Source organism: Protopterus annectens, chromosome 2.part1, assembly GCF_019279795.1.
Source record: "Protopterus annectens isolate FY-2018-M chromosome 2.part1, PAN1.0, whole genome shotgun sequence".
In the NCBI taxonomy this organism is placed as follows: domain Eukaryota; kingdom Metazoa; phylum Chordata; order Ceratodontiformes; family Protopteridae; genus Protopterus; species Protopterus annectens.
This window is the reverse complement of record NC_056729.1, coordinates 1,259,539,772-1,259,560,374: the sequence shown is the minus strand read 5'-3', so window position 1 is coordinate 1,259,560,374 and position 20,603 is coordinate 1,259,539,772. Positions and strand designations below refer to the sequence as shown.

At 33.3% G+C, this 20,603-nt stretch overlaps 1 protein-coding gene across 2 annotated transcripts in view; it reads right to left on the bottom strand.

Moving 5' to 3' along the window:
• FNDC4 (fibronectin type III domain containing 4) overlaps nucleotides 1–20,603 on the bottom strand; it is a 1,069,876-nt gene that overhangs the window by 572,300 nt on the left and 476,973 nt on the right. For both annotated transcript variants that reach the window (XM_044062790.1, XM_044062789.1), the window contains exon 2: nucleotides 2,391–2,506. In XM_044062790.1, the coding sequence (XP_043918725.1) occupies nucleotides 2,391–2,506 (116 nt within the window). The remainder of the gene's footprint in view (nucleotides 1–2,390; nucleotides 2,507–20,603) is intronic.

Here is a 20,603-nt window from a genome sequence, read left to right as displayed (position 1 = left end):
AGGGAGAGAGATTGTGTGAGCTTGGATAAAGTTTTTAGTTAGGCTTAAGCCAAGTTTCTATGATGGAAAAAATATCTGGGTTATAGTGTGATATCCAGGTATGTAGTTCTGTAATACTGTTGCAAATGCTTTGGAGGTTGGTAGTGACAATATTGATTTGTGGATGAATGATGGGGTGAGGGTTCAGATGTGCTAATTTTTTAGTACAGATAGGTGTTGTTTAATGATAGGACAGTAAATCTGGGAAGTGGTACAGTTTGAGGTGATAGATGGAGGGTTAGTTAATTCACAGTCGTGTAGGGTGATTCTTTGTTATAGATTAATTTGTGAGTTTCATAGCCTGGGTTGGGGTGGACATTACCCCACTGTGGGAATTTTGAGACTTAGTGTATTGATTTAGATGGGACACTTATGAGTTTCATTTTTTGAGAAGAGTGGTGGTAGTGAAGTATTTTGTGCTTAAAATAAATATAATGTGAGTGATTAAAAAGGCAGAGAAATATATTGGTGTAGCTACTCCTTATTTCATAGTGCGCTGAGTAAACTGCAGTAAGAGAGGTGTTTTGAGGTGAAAGTATACACTGATAGTTTGTTAGACAGGATGCTCATACCAGTAGAAAGAGACATGAAGCTTGAAGTAACTTTTGAAATATTGCTGGTTATAGGGAAGAGGAAAAAGTGAAATATAGTATGTAGTATGAAGTGGAGGGAGGCAGAGGTGAAGAGAAGTAAGTGAAGGAGATTTGTCTTATTATTAATTCTAATTATATAATAATGAGAAAGGAAATGGAGGAGTATGAATGATATCTGAAGTCAGTCAGAGACAAAAGGAGCAGAACATAACTAAGGCCATTTCTTCCCACAATATTTTCTTCCCTGGACTCCTGTCTAGCAGGGCGACTGACGTGATCCCCGGGGTGAATTTCCTATCTCCCATCCAATCGTCAAGGTTCCTTTTGAAGAGGGCCAAGGAGGCGCTCTGCTTGACATGTATGGGCAGTCTAGAACCCATCCCTCCAGCATGTTTTGTTTATTGTGATGACAAGGTTTAGATCCCTGGAGCATGTGGCTCTGTGGGATTGGGATTTCTTTAAGTGGAGCATGTCCAACAGCTCAGGGATTGACATGACCTTGTATGTTAGGCAGAGATTGCCTCTGAGTAGAAGATATGCCACAGAGTATAGCTGAAGTTTTTTTAGACAGTCAGCATAGGGCATCTGCTTTAAGCCTGTGATTCTTTTAGTGAGGTATTTCTGCGGCCTTTCCAGCTGTTGCAGATGTCTTGTGAGGGTACATACCAAACTGGGCATTGTACTCTATAATGGTTCTAATGAGGGATGAGTACAGTGGGACAATGACCTCCTTTTTTCTGGATGAAAAGCCCTTAGTGATGAGGTGTGCCACATAGAAGGATTTCCTGACTGTTGTGGTGATGTGGTTATCGAAGGTGAGACCACTGTCCACCTGTACTGCATGAAAGTGCTGATTAGCACCAGCATTAACACCCTGCAGTTCACAAACACACAAATAAGCCAATAACGAAGTTTTCCTCATTATGGCTAACATGTCTCTGAATTTCATTTTCTGCAATTGCAGAAGCAGTCTCTTTTAGCAGCCCCACTTACTACTGCTGGTGGGATCCTTTCTGTATTCCAGGGAGGTGTTTTGGGTGATTTTATGTCACAGATTACAGATACCTAGTTTGGGAAAACATCACAATAAACTATTAACAGATTATATGAGTTAGGCAGAAATTAATTATGCATGGGGGTGCAACAGTACTTAAAATTTTAGGTCTCACATTGTGCACTTTTGTTTGGAATGATGTTTCGGCTGTGATTAGATCACTCATGAATATGCAATTATATGAGCGTGGTTAAATGTACAACTGATGCTCCATCTGTGATTTGACTTCTGTTTTGCTGAGTTTTGCTGTGTTCTCTGTAATTGCTCTGTGGTTTCAGTTTTTATATAAAGAACCTTAAGCTTTTTACGGTACTCCTGTTATTACTTTTAATTTACTGTAATTTTCCTGGATATTTCACCATTGTTTTGAAAGTCTTAAAGTGAATGTTGAATAAACCACCATTTAATTTGTCAACTAAATCATGGTTAGAAATGACAATCTTTTAGGACAAATCACTTTGTGTTATGAAGTAATAAACAGCTGCAACAGGTGAAACAATATAGATATACAGACGCTTTTCAATTTAAAACATATGTCTTAATAAAAATTGCACATATTGAGATATGCATTTAAACAATGATCATATCCAGGATACCTTGGAAGATTATTTTGAGTTACCTCTGCTTCTTGCTTCAGACATATTACAGGTACACAATGCACTGTTTCTGCTTTAAATATAAAAATAATGTGATTTCTTGCTTACCTGCTGAGAGATGGCATAGCCGATAACTGTATCTCCTTCAGGTACATCCCATGTCACAGTTGCAGAATTGGCCTTCAGCTGAGTAACAGTAACATTGACAGGAGCTGGTGGTCTATCTGAAATAGAAAAATGAGAATGTGACACTACTGAATTTATCCAGAGAAAAAATTTAGAGTTTAAAGTTTGCATTGAATACTGCTATTTCTTTTATCCCTTGTCGTTCCTTCACAGTCATTCTCATTTTCAACTCTAATGTACATATAGCTAACCTTAAAAGTTATGTTTGCTTATGCATATTATAATGCAAATTTAAATTAATAAAACAGTATGAAAATGTTGGCATTTAGATACTAACTGTTTTGTTAACTAATAATTTTTGTATTTTTCTAATCATAAAACAAACACAAACAGCTTTTTTTGATAAAATGTAGAGAGGAGTAAAGAACAATTTAAATAAAATGAGCTGCTCCACTGAAGAGTCACGGTACAAAACAGAAGAAATATCCAAAAAGGAGAACCACAGACTCACCACGATAATCTTGAATAAAATTTTGGTAAAAACAGCTTTATTGGAGGTGTATCAAAAGGATACGCTTCTTCAGACCATGACTTAAAATGAAGCTGTTGCTTCCTTTTTATACAGAACAAAAGCATCATCATAATCATTTCAAGTACTAATTAACAATCAATCAACCAATTAGTGGATAAATGCAATTAATAATATAAAAACCTTTCAGGCAGCATATAACAAAAAACGTTCCCTGCTAGTATATAAAACAAAAAGTGTTTCATTTAGCAAATACCAAGCAAGTGGAAAGTTTTTTTAAAAAACATGAATATAAAATGAGGTATATATATTAAATTTCAGGCCTTATAATATAAACTATATTTATCCAACTAAAAAAATTATAAATAAATAAATGAATATATGAATAAATGCATCTTAAATAAAATCAGTAGGAATCTAAATATATATAAATAGTTTATAAACACATGACAAAATGTCATAATTCATAATTCTGTAAAATCTGAATAATATAGCATTACATTTTAAATAAATATATATTTATGGAAAAGTTGCATGTGAATAAATAAATAAATAAATTAAATACAAAGCTAAACACTACTCATCATATGGTGTCCTGTATTAAATTATATTCAAACATGAAAAAATGGAATTTAAGACTGAGTATATTGAATTTACCTACGGGATTTAAGATGGGATCTAAGTGTTATGTAGTTATTGAGACCAGGTGAAAGATGCCCCCTTAGTTTAAAAATCCACTGTAATTCTTTCTGTTCAAGCAATAACATACAGTCGCCACCTCTAAAATTCTGCTTAATAATCTGCAACACTCTAAATACAAAAGAATGATCAGGATATAATTTAATATGCCTAGCTAAGGCATTCAACTCATTTCCATGTTCAATATCGTACAAATGATTATATATCCTATTTTTTAACTTTCTCTTTGTCATCCCAATGTAAAAGGCAGAACATGAGGTACAGGTAGCTAAATAAACCAAACCCGAAGTGTCACAAGTAGCTAGAAACTTCGGAATGAAAGAAACATTCATAAATGGATGTTCAAAAACTTGGTTTCTTGAAATATATTTGCAATAATTTCAACGGTAACATGGAAAAGTACCTGTTTTCCTAGTAATAAAAGTTCTATTGGCATTAATAACCCCTGAGTTGACACATAGGAGCCTTTTCAAATTCTTATTGTTTCTAAAAGTAAATGAAGGAAAAGTACCTACTATTCTCTGAGTTTGTTCATCAATTGTTAATACATGCCAGTTATCAATAATGATTTTCTTGATATTAGATATATCATTGGTATATGTAGTTGTAAACCTAACTTTTTCTCCTATATTATTGGAATGGTAAGGAGTAAATATATCACTGATCGGTTGATAAACACCAAAATGATCAGTTGTATTTGTATCATTCAGAATTTGTGTTCTAATTTCTCTCACAATACTTTCATTGTAGCCTCTCTTTGAGAATATAGCCTCCATTTTATTAGCTTCTGCTGTTAAATCAACATTATTTTTACAAATTCTGGATAGTCTGTGAAACTGACTTTTCACTATACCCTTGAAAATGTGTCGTGGATGCATGCTGTCAAACCGCAATATAGTGTTTTTCCAGCATGCTTTCCTGTGTAACTTTGATATAAGTTTGCCTTCTTGAATAAACAAAGTAACTTCTAAAAAGTCCACTGACTCATATGATGTTTCTATAGTAAACTTCAAGAAACTTGAAGTACTGCTCAACTCATGCATAAATTCACTAAATTCATCTGCTGTTCCATCCCGGACCACTAGGATGTCATCTACAAAACTTTTGTATACAATGACTTTAGTGAACCACTGATGTCTAAATACAAATTCCTTCTCCCACTGATGTACAACCAAGTTGGCGTACATGTTTGCGCAAGGGGTACCCATAGCTACCCCTGCTTTTTGTATAAATATGCACTCACCATACGAGAATACATTGTTAGAGAGAACAATATTAAGTAGTTGGCATATCAAAATCTGCTTACTACTATCAAATGAAGGATGCATAGAGATCAGCTCTCGTATTGCCTCTATTCCCTTATCATTGGGAATACTTGTGAATAGGCTTTGTACATCCATGGTGATTAATAGATATTTGCCTTTTACTAAAGTAGTAAAGAAGTAGTAAAGAGGAGTAAAGAACTGCAATCTATTTTATTTATTTACCAGGTAAATATAAATATATGAGGCACAAGTGTTTCTTACTGCTGGTAAAAAAAAAAAAATTCTGCCTCATTAAATGTTGGCTTTGATTTGATTTGCACAGTAAACAAATGGAGACAGGGAGAATCAGCCCAGAACTGAGAATGTTAGCATGCCATCAGCTTATATCTTTAATCGCTGGCATTAAACTGCTCCACAGTAACTGCAATACTAACAAGGTATGGCTGACAATGCTTTGTTTTTCATTTTAAATAGGTTTTCTCATGAGAAGAAACCGCAGTTCACTCAGAGCAGCCAAATAACAGCCCAGGTCACTCAAAGGAATTTTATTCAAACAAAATACTGCACAAGAATTAACGCTGCTTGTACAACTTGGCGTTTTCGTAAAAAACTTCATCAGATACAAAATCAAATCACCTTGCATCATTTAAATAGTATAACACCATTAAAAAAACAAATGCCATTGGACAGACCAACATTAGTCATTCATGTTTACACCTATAAGTTTCAGAATTAGTTGTGAGAACCATACGAACGCCAAGTTGTACAAGCAGCATTAATTCTTGTACAGTATTTTGTTTGAATAAAATTCCTTCGAGTGACCTGGGCTCTTATTTGGGTGCTCTGAGTGAACTGTGGTTTGTTATTTAGTCCAAATTTCACTGCAATCCTTTTTGTGGTTTATTGATTTCTCATGAGAAGAGCTACATTCTAAAGACTGTGTTTAAACAGTTTTCATACCTAGCACTTTATTGCAGAGGATACCTGAAGATTTTTTTGAGTCATAGTTGCTTCTTCCTTTAATATATATCACACTTACCCAAAGTATTTTTCTTGTTACAAAATGAGATTTCCTGTAGCATTAAATCTAAACATTTTTATTCTACTCTAATGTCAGGAAATTTCATATTATAGCTATATCTGCTTCTTAAAGATTTTTAGTTACTTAAAGTCAAAATCTATCAAAACAACTTTGTTGAATGTAATTAGCCAATGATTTAAACCAACAGAAATGGAAAAACTCACAATCAGTGACACCAAAAAAAAAAACTTTGATGCCAATGAATAGCCATAGCGAAATGACAGCTCTCATTCTTTGGCAAAAATAGAGAAAAATCCAATGAATGCACTAAGATCTTGGCATGCACCATCCAATGGAGCTTACCATCAATGTGTGCAAATGACTTAAATGTCACCGTGCATAACATTCAAATATGAAGTATAAAGTACAGTTAAAGCTGTTATTCTAAATCTTGCAATGGCTCAGTGCAGTCATGCAATTATTTCTGCTGTTCTAATCATACCTTCCAACCTCTAAGCACAATAAATCTGGAAAAGCTAATAGTACTAAAACATTTCATACTATGCCCCTCAATAGCATATAGGTCTGTCAGTTATAAAAATATAAACATAAATACAAGTAATAAGTGGCAAACAGTGACTGATTTCTCTACTGTGAGATATCTTAGATTAATAATCTTAGTATAATTTTGTTAAGAAACCATTGCTCATTCCAGTATTGCCTATTATTTTCTGGTAAGTTACTTAGTTAAAGAAGACGAACCCAGAAAAGGTCTGGATGCCATAAGAAGCTATGGATGTTAACTGGAAATATACAAAAAAGACACTATAGGCCTGAATGAATAATATATCTATATCTATATATATATATATATATATATATATATATATATATATATATATATATATATATTTATAATAGATATAAATGTACATATTGATATATATTGCCATATATTACATCAACATCATGAACTTGTGCATGTGAACTCATCATAACTACTCGGGTGCTTGCACGCGTTCATTGTTTACTACTGCTGATTATACTTAACTTTGTCCATGGCATGATCTAACATGATGCATCTTCGGGGATGTGATATGGCTACAAAGAAGGCCTGCTTGTCCTGCACATTGACTTGGCCACATGTATATGTGATTAACATTGCTTTTAATCATGCATGTCATGTAAGCAGTGCTGGTTTATGAATCACCGGGTCCATTAGGTGTAGCCAGCCAAAACTCTGCCCCAGTGCACTCATAATGACCCATGAATACTACTTAGATATTATTGATAAGACTTCCCCCATCATACACTGAGAAAGGAAGAAAAACATCTGAATATTCAAGAAAGGCACGTAGAAGATTTAACATAAAAGCTCCGTCATAGCCAAAGCAATGTACAAACTGAATTTGCAAACAACTACATTGTGTAATTTAAGCATAAAATCATTTGTATGATTTACTATCTCTTCCACTGTTTGGGAAGTACATAAAACAGAGATGGAGTAAGTAAGTAGAACATCTGATAGAAAATGGATCTAAATTAAGAAAAAAATATATGGACTGACACATTTAGCTAAAGAAACAAAAGTTATGCCAGATTTAGGTCACATAAAAACAAACAATGTTAATATTCATGTTTTCATTCTGTCAGTTCTATAAATAAATTCTGTAAGCTGAAAGAAATACTTTCTTTTTAACTTCAGTGGGCAAAAATATAATATGTCAAACAAACTTCAAGTTACACTATAAAAGCTTCACTCAGAAGAAATTCACTAAGCCTAAAGGAGAAATCTACTGTATGAGTAACATGTAACAATTCAAATAATGTAGCAAACTCTGCCAGTATTCCAACTACTATGCAGATAGAAATACATCTATTAAAGTTGCAGGTGATACCATCAAAAATTAGCTAAACTGCATTTATTAGGGAAACATATGTTTTAGCTTGCTAACTGAATAGATAATTGCCTGTTTATGTCTGTTAACAATCACAACAAATGAAATAATATCTATCTTTCCTTCTGCCTATCTATCTGTGTATTAAGTCATAAAATACAAGCACGGGTGGGGGGGCATGGTCAAGATGGAGAGCTGAAAGCATAAATTATGAAATTCTGCTCTGCTTCATTCAATTACTTCTGACAGGATTGCTTTGTTAATTTCACCAATTACTATTTAAAAGTTCAGAAATAATGATGTGGAAACACTGAGGATCATACTGGTGTAAAAATCAAGTAATACTTTATATATATATATATATATATATATATATATATATATATATATATATATATATATATAACTGTCAAACTTCAAGAGGAAAGACAAAAAGAAAAATCTATCTGAAAGAAGATGAACCATTCTAGGCATGCTCAATAAGAAAATACAATGAAGAAGGAGCTGCAGTCAATTCTTTCTAATAGTTAGGACCTGGCACTTAAAATAGACAAACTTGACTATAAAATAGATAAAATGAAAGAAGGCATCACCAAACAATTTGAATTAATAAATGATGCGTACGAAAGAAATTGAATCAATAAATGATGTCATTAAACAACAGAGAGTCAAGATAGCAGCAGTGGAAGACTCTATTTCAGATACTGGCTGTAGAATATTTGAGAGAGAACACAATATTGAATTTGTATTACAATAAAATAACAAACTTATAGAAAAAATAGAGACAGAAGAAACAATATCAGATTTTATGGGGTCCCCAAAGGTATAGAGAGAGCTCTCAGATCTTTGGTTACAATTCTCTCAAAAATATACATCCAAGATCTATTATAGTAAATTTCTTTTTCTAGTCAAAATAAAGATCTTGAACTGAAAACTACTTGGTCTCTCAAACCTTGGAAATTAGGAGACTCTGAAATTAGATTTGACAATGAATATTCTTCTGTTGTGATCTCGAAAAGGAAAGCCCATATTCCTCTACTAAATTTTCTGAAAAAAGATGGCATCAAAACCCATTTAATCTTCTCTGCAAAATAAAGATTTTTTTTCTACCTGAAGAGAAAAAAAAAAAAAACATTTGAAACACTGGAGGAGCCTGTCACTTTTGTTCAGAAAAAGAACTTATTAAATCCATTTGAAGAAATGGATTCCAGCATCACTTTAGAGACAAGCCTCAAAAAATTACTGGTTAATCAAAAAAAAAAAAAAAACTAGAGACAAATACATAACTTGTAAGTCTTTTTATTTTAAACCTCATTAAAATAGCCTGCTGTTTCCTGAGATACTCAGGTAAATGTAAAACTCTTTTTCCTTTAAACTACATACATGCATCATTTTCAGCTTCTCAGTAACAACAATCTATATTACAACTTAAAGGGGAAGCTATGTATAATATATACATTTTTATAGTTTATATAACACTTTGATCACACAAAAAATCAATATAATTATATATTGCAGTTGTCTTTAATCAATCACACAGACACTGTTTACCCCCACCACTTTACTATAACAGTAGAATAGTATATGATAAAAACAAATTGAGTCTGATGTAAGAAGAAGAGGTTGATTTTTGTATGTAGGCCTCCATGCATGTAACAGTAATACTTTCGTCTTTTCATCTGTTATTAATTTCATTGGTTAACTCAATATTTAGAACTTAGTTTAATTAGGTATAAAAAAGAAAGTTAATGGATTTATAGTGTTGTTTTGTATGTTAGAAGTCAATAACTTGATGTAATATGTAATAATGAATATGTTTTGCACTGTTTTTGACATTGAAGTGGAAAAAAATGCTATAAAAAGTCTTTCATTTCATTTGCAGTTTATGTAGCACATCTGCAAGCTGTCTGAGTTTTAAAGCTTTCTTTTTACAGTTTAAATTCCCATTGACTTACTTTTGAAACTCTGGTGGGTTTTTAAAACCAGTAAGAGCTTCTATGTGTTCCTGTGGCTCTCCATCTTTGTGAAGAATCATTCGCAACTGAAACAAGGAAGTAAACTGTGACCTTTGAACTCTTATTTCCAAGACAAACACAGGAGACCAATTGGAATTAAAAAATGGATCTTCAGATGACTTTTTAAAATAATAATCTACTTTTTAACTGAAAACGACAAGCATGTAAGCATTTAGTCTTAACGAAATTGCATAAGGCTTGTATTTATCTTTCTGAAATGTTAGTTTATTTATGTTTAGATACAATAGCAAAGAGAGAAGGTTTTGATTGTTGTACTTGAACACATTTTATTGCAGAACAACATATAGCTTATTTGAATATTTTTGTTAATATGTTTTATTAATTATATCTGCAAGGAAGCATAACGATAACAGTTTTGAGACAAAAAATTTAGTTGTTTAGTTATTGTAGTTTACAATTTGATTTGATATATAAATAATTATCTTCTTTAATCAAATTTAAACCATTAACCACATTTCCTCAGATTTTTATTCTAATAGCAGTTGCAGGAAATAGCAAGAAGGTGTCATGGGTTGGTTAGTTTGTGGTGTGTATGGGAATAATATATTTCATGCTGAAGATTTTTGTTTTGTTTGTTGTTGTTGTTCTTAAGTTAAGCCTTACATTCTTGTCCATAACAAAAAAATTATGACTTTTTAAAAATTAGTACAGAAAAACATTGCAAAATGTCATTAAAACAATTCACTTTAAATAATGACATCATACAAGTGTCTCTCAAATGTAAATGGGTTAAATAACACTATGAAGAAAAGTAGCATAAATAAATATTTATTGATGCATACGTCTGACATTATATTTGTTCAAGAAACCCACTTACTGTCAAGAGATTTAAGTAGATTTTTGCTAAAGGAATTTGTACACTGGCTGTTTTATTAGTTGGAGAGAGATTTTTGCTTTGTGTGTCTATTTTTATTTCATCTAAACCTAAAACAGGTACAAGCACGATGAAACAATGAAGCCACAGTACAAGCGAGGACCAAGGACACAAATTTTATTAGACACTGAATAACACGTTTCAAATACTCCACATTAACATACCAAGTTTGCGTTTTCATTTAGAAACACTTCTTCAGATGTGGGCAGCAGCAAGAACATGGTCTCCTCCAATTCCTGATGGTTACAATACTCTACAGAAAAATACTGCTATACAGGTAATGTGTCAACAAGTCAGACATAAGAAGTAACTCTCAAACACACAATATTTTTATTTCATCTACAACTTCACATGGCTGATGGAAGCATAGAAACTTTACAATTGAAATTATCTTTTAATCCTAACAAGAGTGGCAGCAAGGACATTAACAAATGTTCCTTTGAATGCTTTAATGATCTACTGACTGTTACTGATAATCCACTGCTGAATGTGGGTTTGATTATGGGTTTGCAGACATCTGATACTGCTGTAAGTAATGATTTGGAACTCTATGCTGATTTTCTTACTAAATTTAAAGACCTTGAAAATAAACTGTACAAGTTTAAGTGCCTCCAATGGCAATGGTTTCATTCTGAGGCTTCACTTAAACATAATCTTGTACCGAGAGGTCTTCGAGTTTTAACAATGCCTACGTATGGACAGATATATCCAGAATTGCTTTGGCAGTGGCAAATAATTAATTTGAAGTGTAGTGCAAGATACCCACATCTCCTTATTGATTTTTTTCGGCCACAGGAGGAAGACCTAGCCAGAGATATTAATTTCCTACACAAGCAGATATATGAACAATATCCCCCAGAGTTGCTTGGTGTCAAGATGGAGACACTGCACAAAAATATACAGGGTTATGAAAAGAGGTTACTTGGCACAAAAACACATAAACTGAATAATGACTACAATGATTTTTAAGCAGGGAATGTGTTTTCCTGGGTGAGAGAATGGCCCATCATGAATAATGTACAGCATATAGCCACAGCTGAACCTATTACAGCTATCAGCTTAGAGGGACGGGATCGAATGGAGCCGTTGAGTCAAATGTCTTCCACTTCTGGGTTGGCAAGTGTATAAGTGAATGCTGTAACAACTGTACCGACATCTGATATTGAGGGCATGAAGAGAACAGCTTTTGAGCAGAATTCGATCAGTAAACCATCTCCAGTATTAACAAATGCCTGGGAAGGCTTGGTAGTGAAACATAAAGACCCAAGGAATCAGCATCCATTCGCTAATGGTCAGAGTAGTGCGGATGAAGCTCAACCTTTAAATAATATGAGCTGTTTTTTACTAGAAAATTCTCTTCCCATCAGAGGACGCTCAAAGAACTGGAATCCACGGAGACCACTGAGTGCAGAAGGACAGAACTGAAAGAGGTTCAAACAGGTTTGATTTTCAACATTTCTTCACATGTTTTAATTGAGGCTCAGATGACATTACTGAATAAAGGCCTAAACTTTATACCGGCTAAGAAAGCTGTACTTACTGATGTCTTGAAAGACTTGAGACTCTTTGGCAGAAACTTGACTTTAGGTGCTATGTTTCCCTCATCTGTTCAGTCAGACACATGTATTTTTAAGAAGCCATGTGCGTATTCCCCCTAACAATGCTACTATTGACACTTTCATTGAAGTCTGTGATAGACAGATAAGAGAAGTTTTAGCCTCTGATATTTGTTCTAACTAGTTTTCTAATTTATCTAGTGTTGTATACAACACCTTAAATGATTTGAAAGCCCTAGGTTTGATAGAGATTCGACCTGCTGACTAGGGAGGGGCCCTTGTGGTTTTAGCAAAAGATTTATATTTTAAACAAATGTATGTTTTATTGAATGACACAATAACGTACCAATGTGTAGCACTGACTGTGGTGAAGGGTATTATAGATAAAATATCCTTTCTGGTTTTTGATTTATTGATTACATGCATGATAAATGAGCCACTGTTTGAATATTTTTTAGTTAACCACCCCGTTATTCCTATGGTATATGGTTTACCTAAGGTACATAAATATCTTTGTACCCCACCAATGTGCCCAATATTATCTAGCAGAGGATGGGCTACTGAACCCCTGTCTATATATGTTGAAAATAATTTATACCCTGTACTGGATGGCTGTGACAGTGTTCTTAAAGATTCCAAAACTTGTTTAGAAAAAGCTTGAAATGGGCTTTTGTATATACTGATTGTTTTTTTGTAACTTTAGATATAGAACCACTGTTCACAGTCATTTCGAATCAATGGGTTATAGACAATGTGAGAGAAGTGTTGAATGATGCAAGAGTTACTTCTAGTAAATGTGATTTGATTTGTACTTTATTGTATATTGTTCTGAAAAATAAAATCTTTATTTTTGTTAGTGATTATTATATCCAGAAGGTTGGCGTGGCTATGGGCACAGCTTGTGCCAATAGCTACGCCAACTTTTCATTAGTGCATTGGGAATGTTCCCTTGTTCTGTCCACTGAACTATATAGTGAACACACAGTTTGGTATACTAGGTTTGTGGATGATATTTTTTTGTTGTGGCAGGGCACCGAAGTTGAGCTGAACAAATTTATTTGTTATTTAAATGGGACCACAAACATCCTTAGATTTACGTTTAATTATTCTACACATGAAATTGATTTTTTGGATATGAGGGTGAGCAAAGACCACCTGAATAATATTAAGACTAGTCTCTATAGGAAGCCAGTTAGGAAAAATAACTTCCTGCACAACACAAGTATGCACCCAAACTATACCAACCGCAATGTAATAAAAGGGCAAGTATTTAGAGTAATGAGGCTATTTAATGATGATGTAGAGTTATATGGAGCACTCCATAAATTAAAGTCTGACTTTTTGGAGAGAGGCTATAATGGCCAGATGATTGATAGATATATAAATGAAGCATGGAAGACCAGGGGTGACCACTGTAAACCATGTTTTAGAGACAGAGTTGTCCCGAATTCTACCAATATTGCAGATGCCAATTATGTAAGTTTCCACAGTAATATAGCTGATAACAAACTGAGGATGCCTTTGGCATTTGCCAGCAATATTAGTAATGTTTGTGATGTCATTAATAGGAACTGGGGTATCCTTTCTACTGTTGAAGGTCTAAAGGGAGTAATTGAAGCTAAACCGAATTTTACGTTTTGTAACAATAGAACATTGAACAGCCATTTATGTTATAAATCTGACATATCTAGTACCTGGTGCAAATCTGACAAGATAGGCACATATGCATGCAGAAGTTGGACAGCCTGTGCACATGTTCACATAAGCAGGAGTTTTACACATCCACACATGGTCTTTAGTTTTAACCATGCCCATTATGCTGATTGTAAAACATCTAATGTTGTTTATTTTGCATATTGTGTCATATGTTTTTCTTTCTACATTGGTAAAACAAGTAGTTTAAGGATAAAATATTGGAACACTACAGAGACATTAGAAATAGAAAAGAGAGTAGCACCCTAGCCATGCATAATAGAAATGAAGGGTCTAATCATACATTTAAATTTCTAGTTTTAGAAATTCTATTTGATAATAGAAGAGGGAGGGAATTGGTGAATGACACCGAGGCTGTGGAACAGAAATGGATAATGTTATTCAGTGCTGATAAACCCCCTGGCCTGAATAACAAGGTATCCTTGAAACCTTTTTTAAAAGCTCGGTCATTAAAACATTAAATAAGATATCAGCTGTTATTCTATGCTTACTTGATAAGTGTTTTGTATATATATTTATACTTATTGTTAAGGTATTGCACACTATATGACTATATTCCTATGAGTATGGCTTAGAGGTTATTCGATGTTTATATATATATATATATATATATATATATATATATATATATATAAATATATATATATATATATATATATATATGTTTATATATATCACACACACACACATAGGTATATATGAAGTAGTTCTATTGCACATATCATAGTTGAGCTTAACAGATTTGTATGTTCTTAGGTTCTTTTGTGTGACAACAACATTTTTATATGTTGATTGCTTTTAATAATTTTATATGCAGTGTGTTGCACATTTTTATACACAACATTGTGATGATTTTATGTTTTTTTTACTATAGTTAATATACTTAACAGAATAATGTTATTGTTTCTTTCAGGAAAGTTAATTGTCCTTAATTGATTCCACTATAAATTGTGTAAGGTTCCACTTGTTGTCTGATGAAGGGGTTGGATCCCTGAAAGCGCTTACTATCTTAATAAACTACATTGCTGTGGTACAGCTGGTGTTTCTTCTTTTGCTGGATACTACAGAATTTGTACACCGGCTGTTTTATTAGTTGGAGAGAGATTTTTGCTTTGAATATCAAGATATTCTTCACCATACAATTTCTATTAATTTAGAAAATATCAAACTACAATCATATTCAATAAACCCTAACAGCTTATACAAGATAGCAATCAGATCAAAGTATATGAATAAGAATCTTATAAATAAAAGTATGTATAAAGAGAAGAATAAAGCAAATAAAGTATCAGACTTAAAAGACATATTAAATTGTTTAAATAAGTATTATGAAGGAATCAGCAGTATAAAGCCAAATATAAGTAATACCAAGACCTTCAATGGCTTTCTAAAAAAAAAAATCGAAAAATTATTAAAACAGCATAAAAGAAAAATAGATATATCCTTTACCTTTAAAGAATTAAAAGATCAAATCAAAAATCTAAAAACACACAAAGTACAAGGACTAGATGGGATAATCCCTGAGTTTTATAAACTTTTCCCCTGACAAAATACTAAGAATTAATACATTTGTGGAAGTCAAAAGTACCTCTAATATATGGCCTTCATGGAAATATTCTCTTGTCATTCCTATCTTAAAACCTGATACAGATTTTGCTTCATGTTCATCTTATAGAACAGTATCTCTCTTGAATATAGATTATAAGATTTTTATGTCTATATTGGCAAAAAGACTAAACACCATGCTCTCTGATCTAATAAACAAAGACCAAACAGGATTCATAATTAATAGGAAAGTACAGGATAATAAGGTGTTGTCCTTAAAAGTTATAGCTAATAAAAAGAAGAATGAATTAAAAATAATATGCCTAGATATGGATAAAGGTTTTTATTCCCTAAACTGGTCCCTTTTATTCAAAGTACTACATAAATATGATTTTCCCACAGACTTTATAGTATTAATCAAAAAGCTCAACAGAAATGCTCTCTCTTTTGTAAAGACTGGTTCTGCCATCTCTAGCCCAGTTAACGTTTTATAGGCTACAAAACAAGGATGCCCCTTGCCATCTTTACTTTTTGCACTCACCATGTAATCATTTGCTAACCATATAAGAAATAATGCAAACATAAAAGGTTACAAATTAAATGATAAACTCTCTCCCAAAATTCAACTTTTTGCAGATGATTTATTAATAACGTGGAGATATTGAAACATTGCTGGAATATTTAGTTAACTGAATAGATTTATTTGAGAAAGTGTCAGGACTAAAATTTAACCATAATAAAAGTAAAATACTTCTGATAAACAAACAAACCAACCTTAAAGTTAAACTCTTTCAAAAACTTTAACTAGGAAAACACACGTGAAATACTTAGGAGTTAGCATTGACTCCAGTTATAAAAAATCAATGTATGTTAATTATCAACACCTAATTAATACAATAATAAATCTAACAGAAAACTGGAACAGATTATTTTCACTTTTGAAGACAAACTATTACTAATCAAAATGATTATATTAACAAAAATTGTATTCATCAGTCAATCGTTAATTCTTCCCCACTTAAGGGAACCACAAAAAATAAATGCCATTTTACTTAAATTCTTATGCTATCCAAAGAAACCTAGAATCTCCTTACACTGGTATACAGTAAGTTGGGAGGAGGCAGGTACTGGTTTTCTGAATATAGACCTTTATTTAAATTCAGTTGTTGTTAATACAATACTCATGTGGTTTAAATTATCATACTCATCACACTGGAAATCATTTCATGAGAATATGTTATTAGGAAATAAATGATTGATCCTCTGATTAAAATAGAAAGAAATGTCTGTATGTAGATTCAAAAAACTATACCCTAAATGATAAACAACCTTCCACTCATAAATCAATTATTATTAATATTCTAAAGACTTATGTATTCATATCATTTAACTAAAAACTTATTATCAACATTTTTCCTGATAGCTTTTACAAATGATTGCTTGATTTCCTTTTATACAAGTAAAATGTTCGAGTTAAAGAAAAGTAATTTGATGTATTGGAACTAATTTTTACTGGAAATAATATACATTCAGCAGATTGACAGCTAGATACAGTTTGCAGAGTAGTAACTGTCTTTATATTCATTTTTGTAAAGAATTAATTCAAAATAAAATTATATTAACATTAGACACACTTACTAAAACCATACCTAAAATTGTATAGTTCTTGTCTAATATTATTAAGGTTCATATATGGATACTTCATTCATGTCAAGGATATATAAAATTACTAGAAGTGAATTTATCACTCCAGACTTATCCTTCTGGAACTACTCAACTAAAATAAACAGAGGAGTTTATAGTAAAAAAAAAAAAAAAAAAACTTTGAAATCAGCAGGAAAGTCAACATTTTTCCCATACCAGAGAATATTCACTAAATTCACTTGCTAATTCTTACATAGGAGCTTCTTAACACCACATAAAGTTGCCATAAATTACAAAAAAATATATATATATAAAGTGTTGGAGATATGCATCAACACTTGATGCTGATTGGTTGGGTGTAATTATTAAATGCAAAAACATCTTTTTGGACAGATTAGATACTTTTGTAAAGTGTTGTGGACAGATAATTGTATTATCACAGATTCTCTTATTTATTCTATACACCAATCCCAGAAGTTATACCGACATAGCAAATACCTCTTTTATGGTCAATTTTATCGATAGCAAGGAAAGTCATTACAAAAAAAAATGGAAAACTAAGTCTACCATCTCATTTAACAGTGATTTTAAACATTTAGTTAAATAAATTTGTAATAATGAAATTTCTACCATAAAAATGAGAACTAGCAATACACCACATCAATTAATTGCTTGGCAGAAATTGTGTAAATTACTAGAGAAATATTAGCTGATTGTATATGTATACTTTGTTATGGACACTGTTTATAATTCAGTCTAGTTGTATTTGTAAATAGGTTGATTGGTTATTGAATTGTAATTGTAAAATCAAATAAAAAAAATAAAAAATAAAATAAAATACAAGCACAGTAATTAGTGGCCCAGACAACATTATAAAGACTGAAAATATTCAAAATACATAACAACACACCATGCCATAATTAGAAAAAAAGGAAGGAAGGAAGGAAGGAAGAAAGAAAGAGTTAAAACAGTCAATACTCCAACATGTAGCTATTAAGCACCACCAAGATATATGATAACCAAACAAGAACACAGCTTAGAGTTTTAGAATATTACAGGAACAAAAGTTAGGCATATATCTCAAACTGCACTGGGAAATCCAACACTCCCAAATGACAGTATAGTTGTAAATGAAGTAACCAAAGCTTAAGAGTTAAACTGCACTTTTGTTAATGTGAGGGACTGTGCCCTGTTACTCTTTTTAATATGAGCATCTTGAGGGTCACTCCATCCTAACAGAATAGTAAACTGATTGTAAGAGCTGTGTTTAGCTATCTTATTTTGGGTTGACTGTGCAGGCTCACATGCTAGTAACTTGCAATACACTTGCTGTTATTGGATCTAAGTAGTAAGTGCCCTGCCTCCAAATAGGGTTATCTTATTTAAATTACTTAGCCATCACAACACTGGGCTCTGCTCAATGGCATACCGCTATCAGAGCTCCAGTTTTTTATAATAAAACTTTCACCTGATCCCTAACCCTAATAATAGCACTGTCCTCCTTCTCTATAATTTTAAAGTTCCCCAATTACTCCTTAAACCTTAAGCTCCACTCCATGTCCCTAAACCTAATGTCACTGATTACTCCGTAAACCTAAAATTCCACTCCCTTCCAAACCTTAAACTCCTCTTCTGCTCCCTGAAGCTAAAACTCCCCCTGCTCCCTAAACTCAAATTTCCACTCCTGTTCATTGCCTGAAACCTTAAAATCCCAAAGGGCACCTTGCCCTAAACAGCCTTCCCACTTCTATCCCTAAATCTCCTCCTGCTCCCTAAATCTACATCCCTTCCCTCGATGACTGCCTGAAACCTTAAACTATGCTCCTACTTTATCCCAGTCCCTCTCCACAGCTGTTGCACTTTCCTTGCTCGAACTGTATGGCTGTTGTACCTCACTATAACATATAGTCAAGTTTAGGAACAAATGGTAGCTCATGCAATTTACAAGCCACTCAGATTTGTGGCATTGAAACAGTGATTTTTTAGGACCTAGGCCTTAGAAACATGGAATAGACCCTTTTCTGGATCTACTACAACAGCTGCCATGCTAGTAGCTTACAGTACACTTGGTCACTGCTTCTTGGCCTAAATGACAATTGCCCTAAAACCCACTAGCATGATCCTACTTAAAATACCTAGCACTCTCATTGCCCAACCCTGCCAAATGGCATAGCCCCACCAGAGATCTAAGTATAATCTTAAAACTCTTGCCTGGTCTTTAACCTAACCGTAGCATTCCAGATTGTTCCATAATACTAAATTAATTGAATGCTCCTTAAAATAAAAACTCCACTCTGTCCTCCTTAAAGCTAAAGTTCCTTGATTGCTTCATGAATATAAAACTCCACTCGTGCTCTTTAATCCTAAATTTGTCTCCTGCTCCCTAAACCTAAACTGCCCTTCCCACTTCCTGACCCTAAACCCTTCTGGTCCCTAAACCCAAACTCCCCTCTTGCTCCCTGAACCTAAAAATCCCCTCCCACTTCCCAAACATAAATCCCTGACCACCTCCTAATTTTAAACTCCTTTACAGTGCACTAAACCTAAAACTTGCATTGCATCCTAAACCTAACCTCCCATCACTGCCTGAAACCTTAATGTACACTCTCACCTTGTCTAATGTCCTCCCAATTGGTTACTGCACTTACCTTGCTCAAGATAAGCTACATATAAGGGCAGTATGACAGCTCCAATTTCTCTACATGGCTGCTGCACCTCACCAACATGTAAATAATAAGAGCCAACCCATTTGAGCTAAAGCCTGCTCAAGTCCATGGCTTTGCAGCACTGATCTTTAAGTACCTGGGACTCAGGCATTGGTAGTAGAGCCTATTCTTCTGGCCTGAAATGTTATTTGCGATTGTTTAGGTCCATTTCTGAAAAAAAAGCTTTGTCTGAAATTGTATATTTTCTATTCTTTGCCTTGCATATGACATAATTACTGCAATGCACATCAGCAAAGCATGTATGTTACCTCTAAAATTGCTTGTGTGTGCATTGTATTTCAGTTTTGCATGCCACGTTGTCTGCAGCATGCTCTGCTTTTCTGAATCTCACAAAATATTAAAATCCCAATGGATAGTGATTAGTTATGGAGTCTATATTACTTTGTCGCAATGCAATTGCACTGAACACCAGATTGTTGACCTTCATTCAGTGAAAATTGTTTCTGCAATTCAATGAATTTAATGAGGGCAAGTAAATACTTGCCATACAGCACAATGAACCAACAGCCACACAAGCCGAACCCACCCAAGTGGGGGTCTTTGCCCCCCATACACCCCCTAACTATATATACCAAATCCGAGATCACACTACACTACACTACACTACACTGGAAAAAAGGGCAAAGTTGTACTGTAGGGCAAGTATTTACTTGCCCTCTGTAAATTCAGTGAATTGCTGAAATGACTTT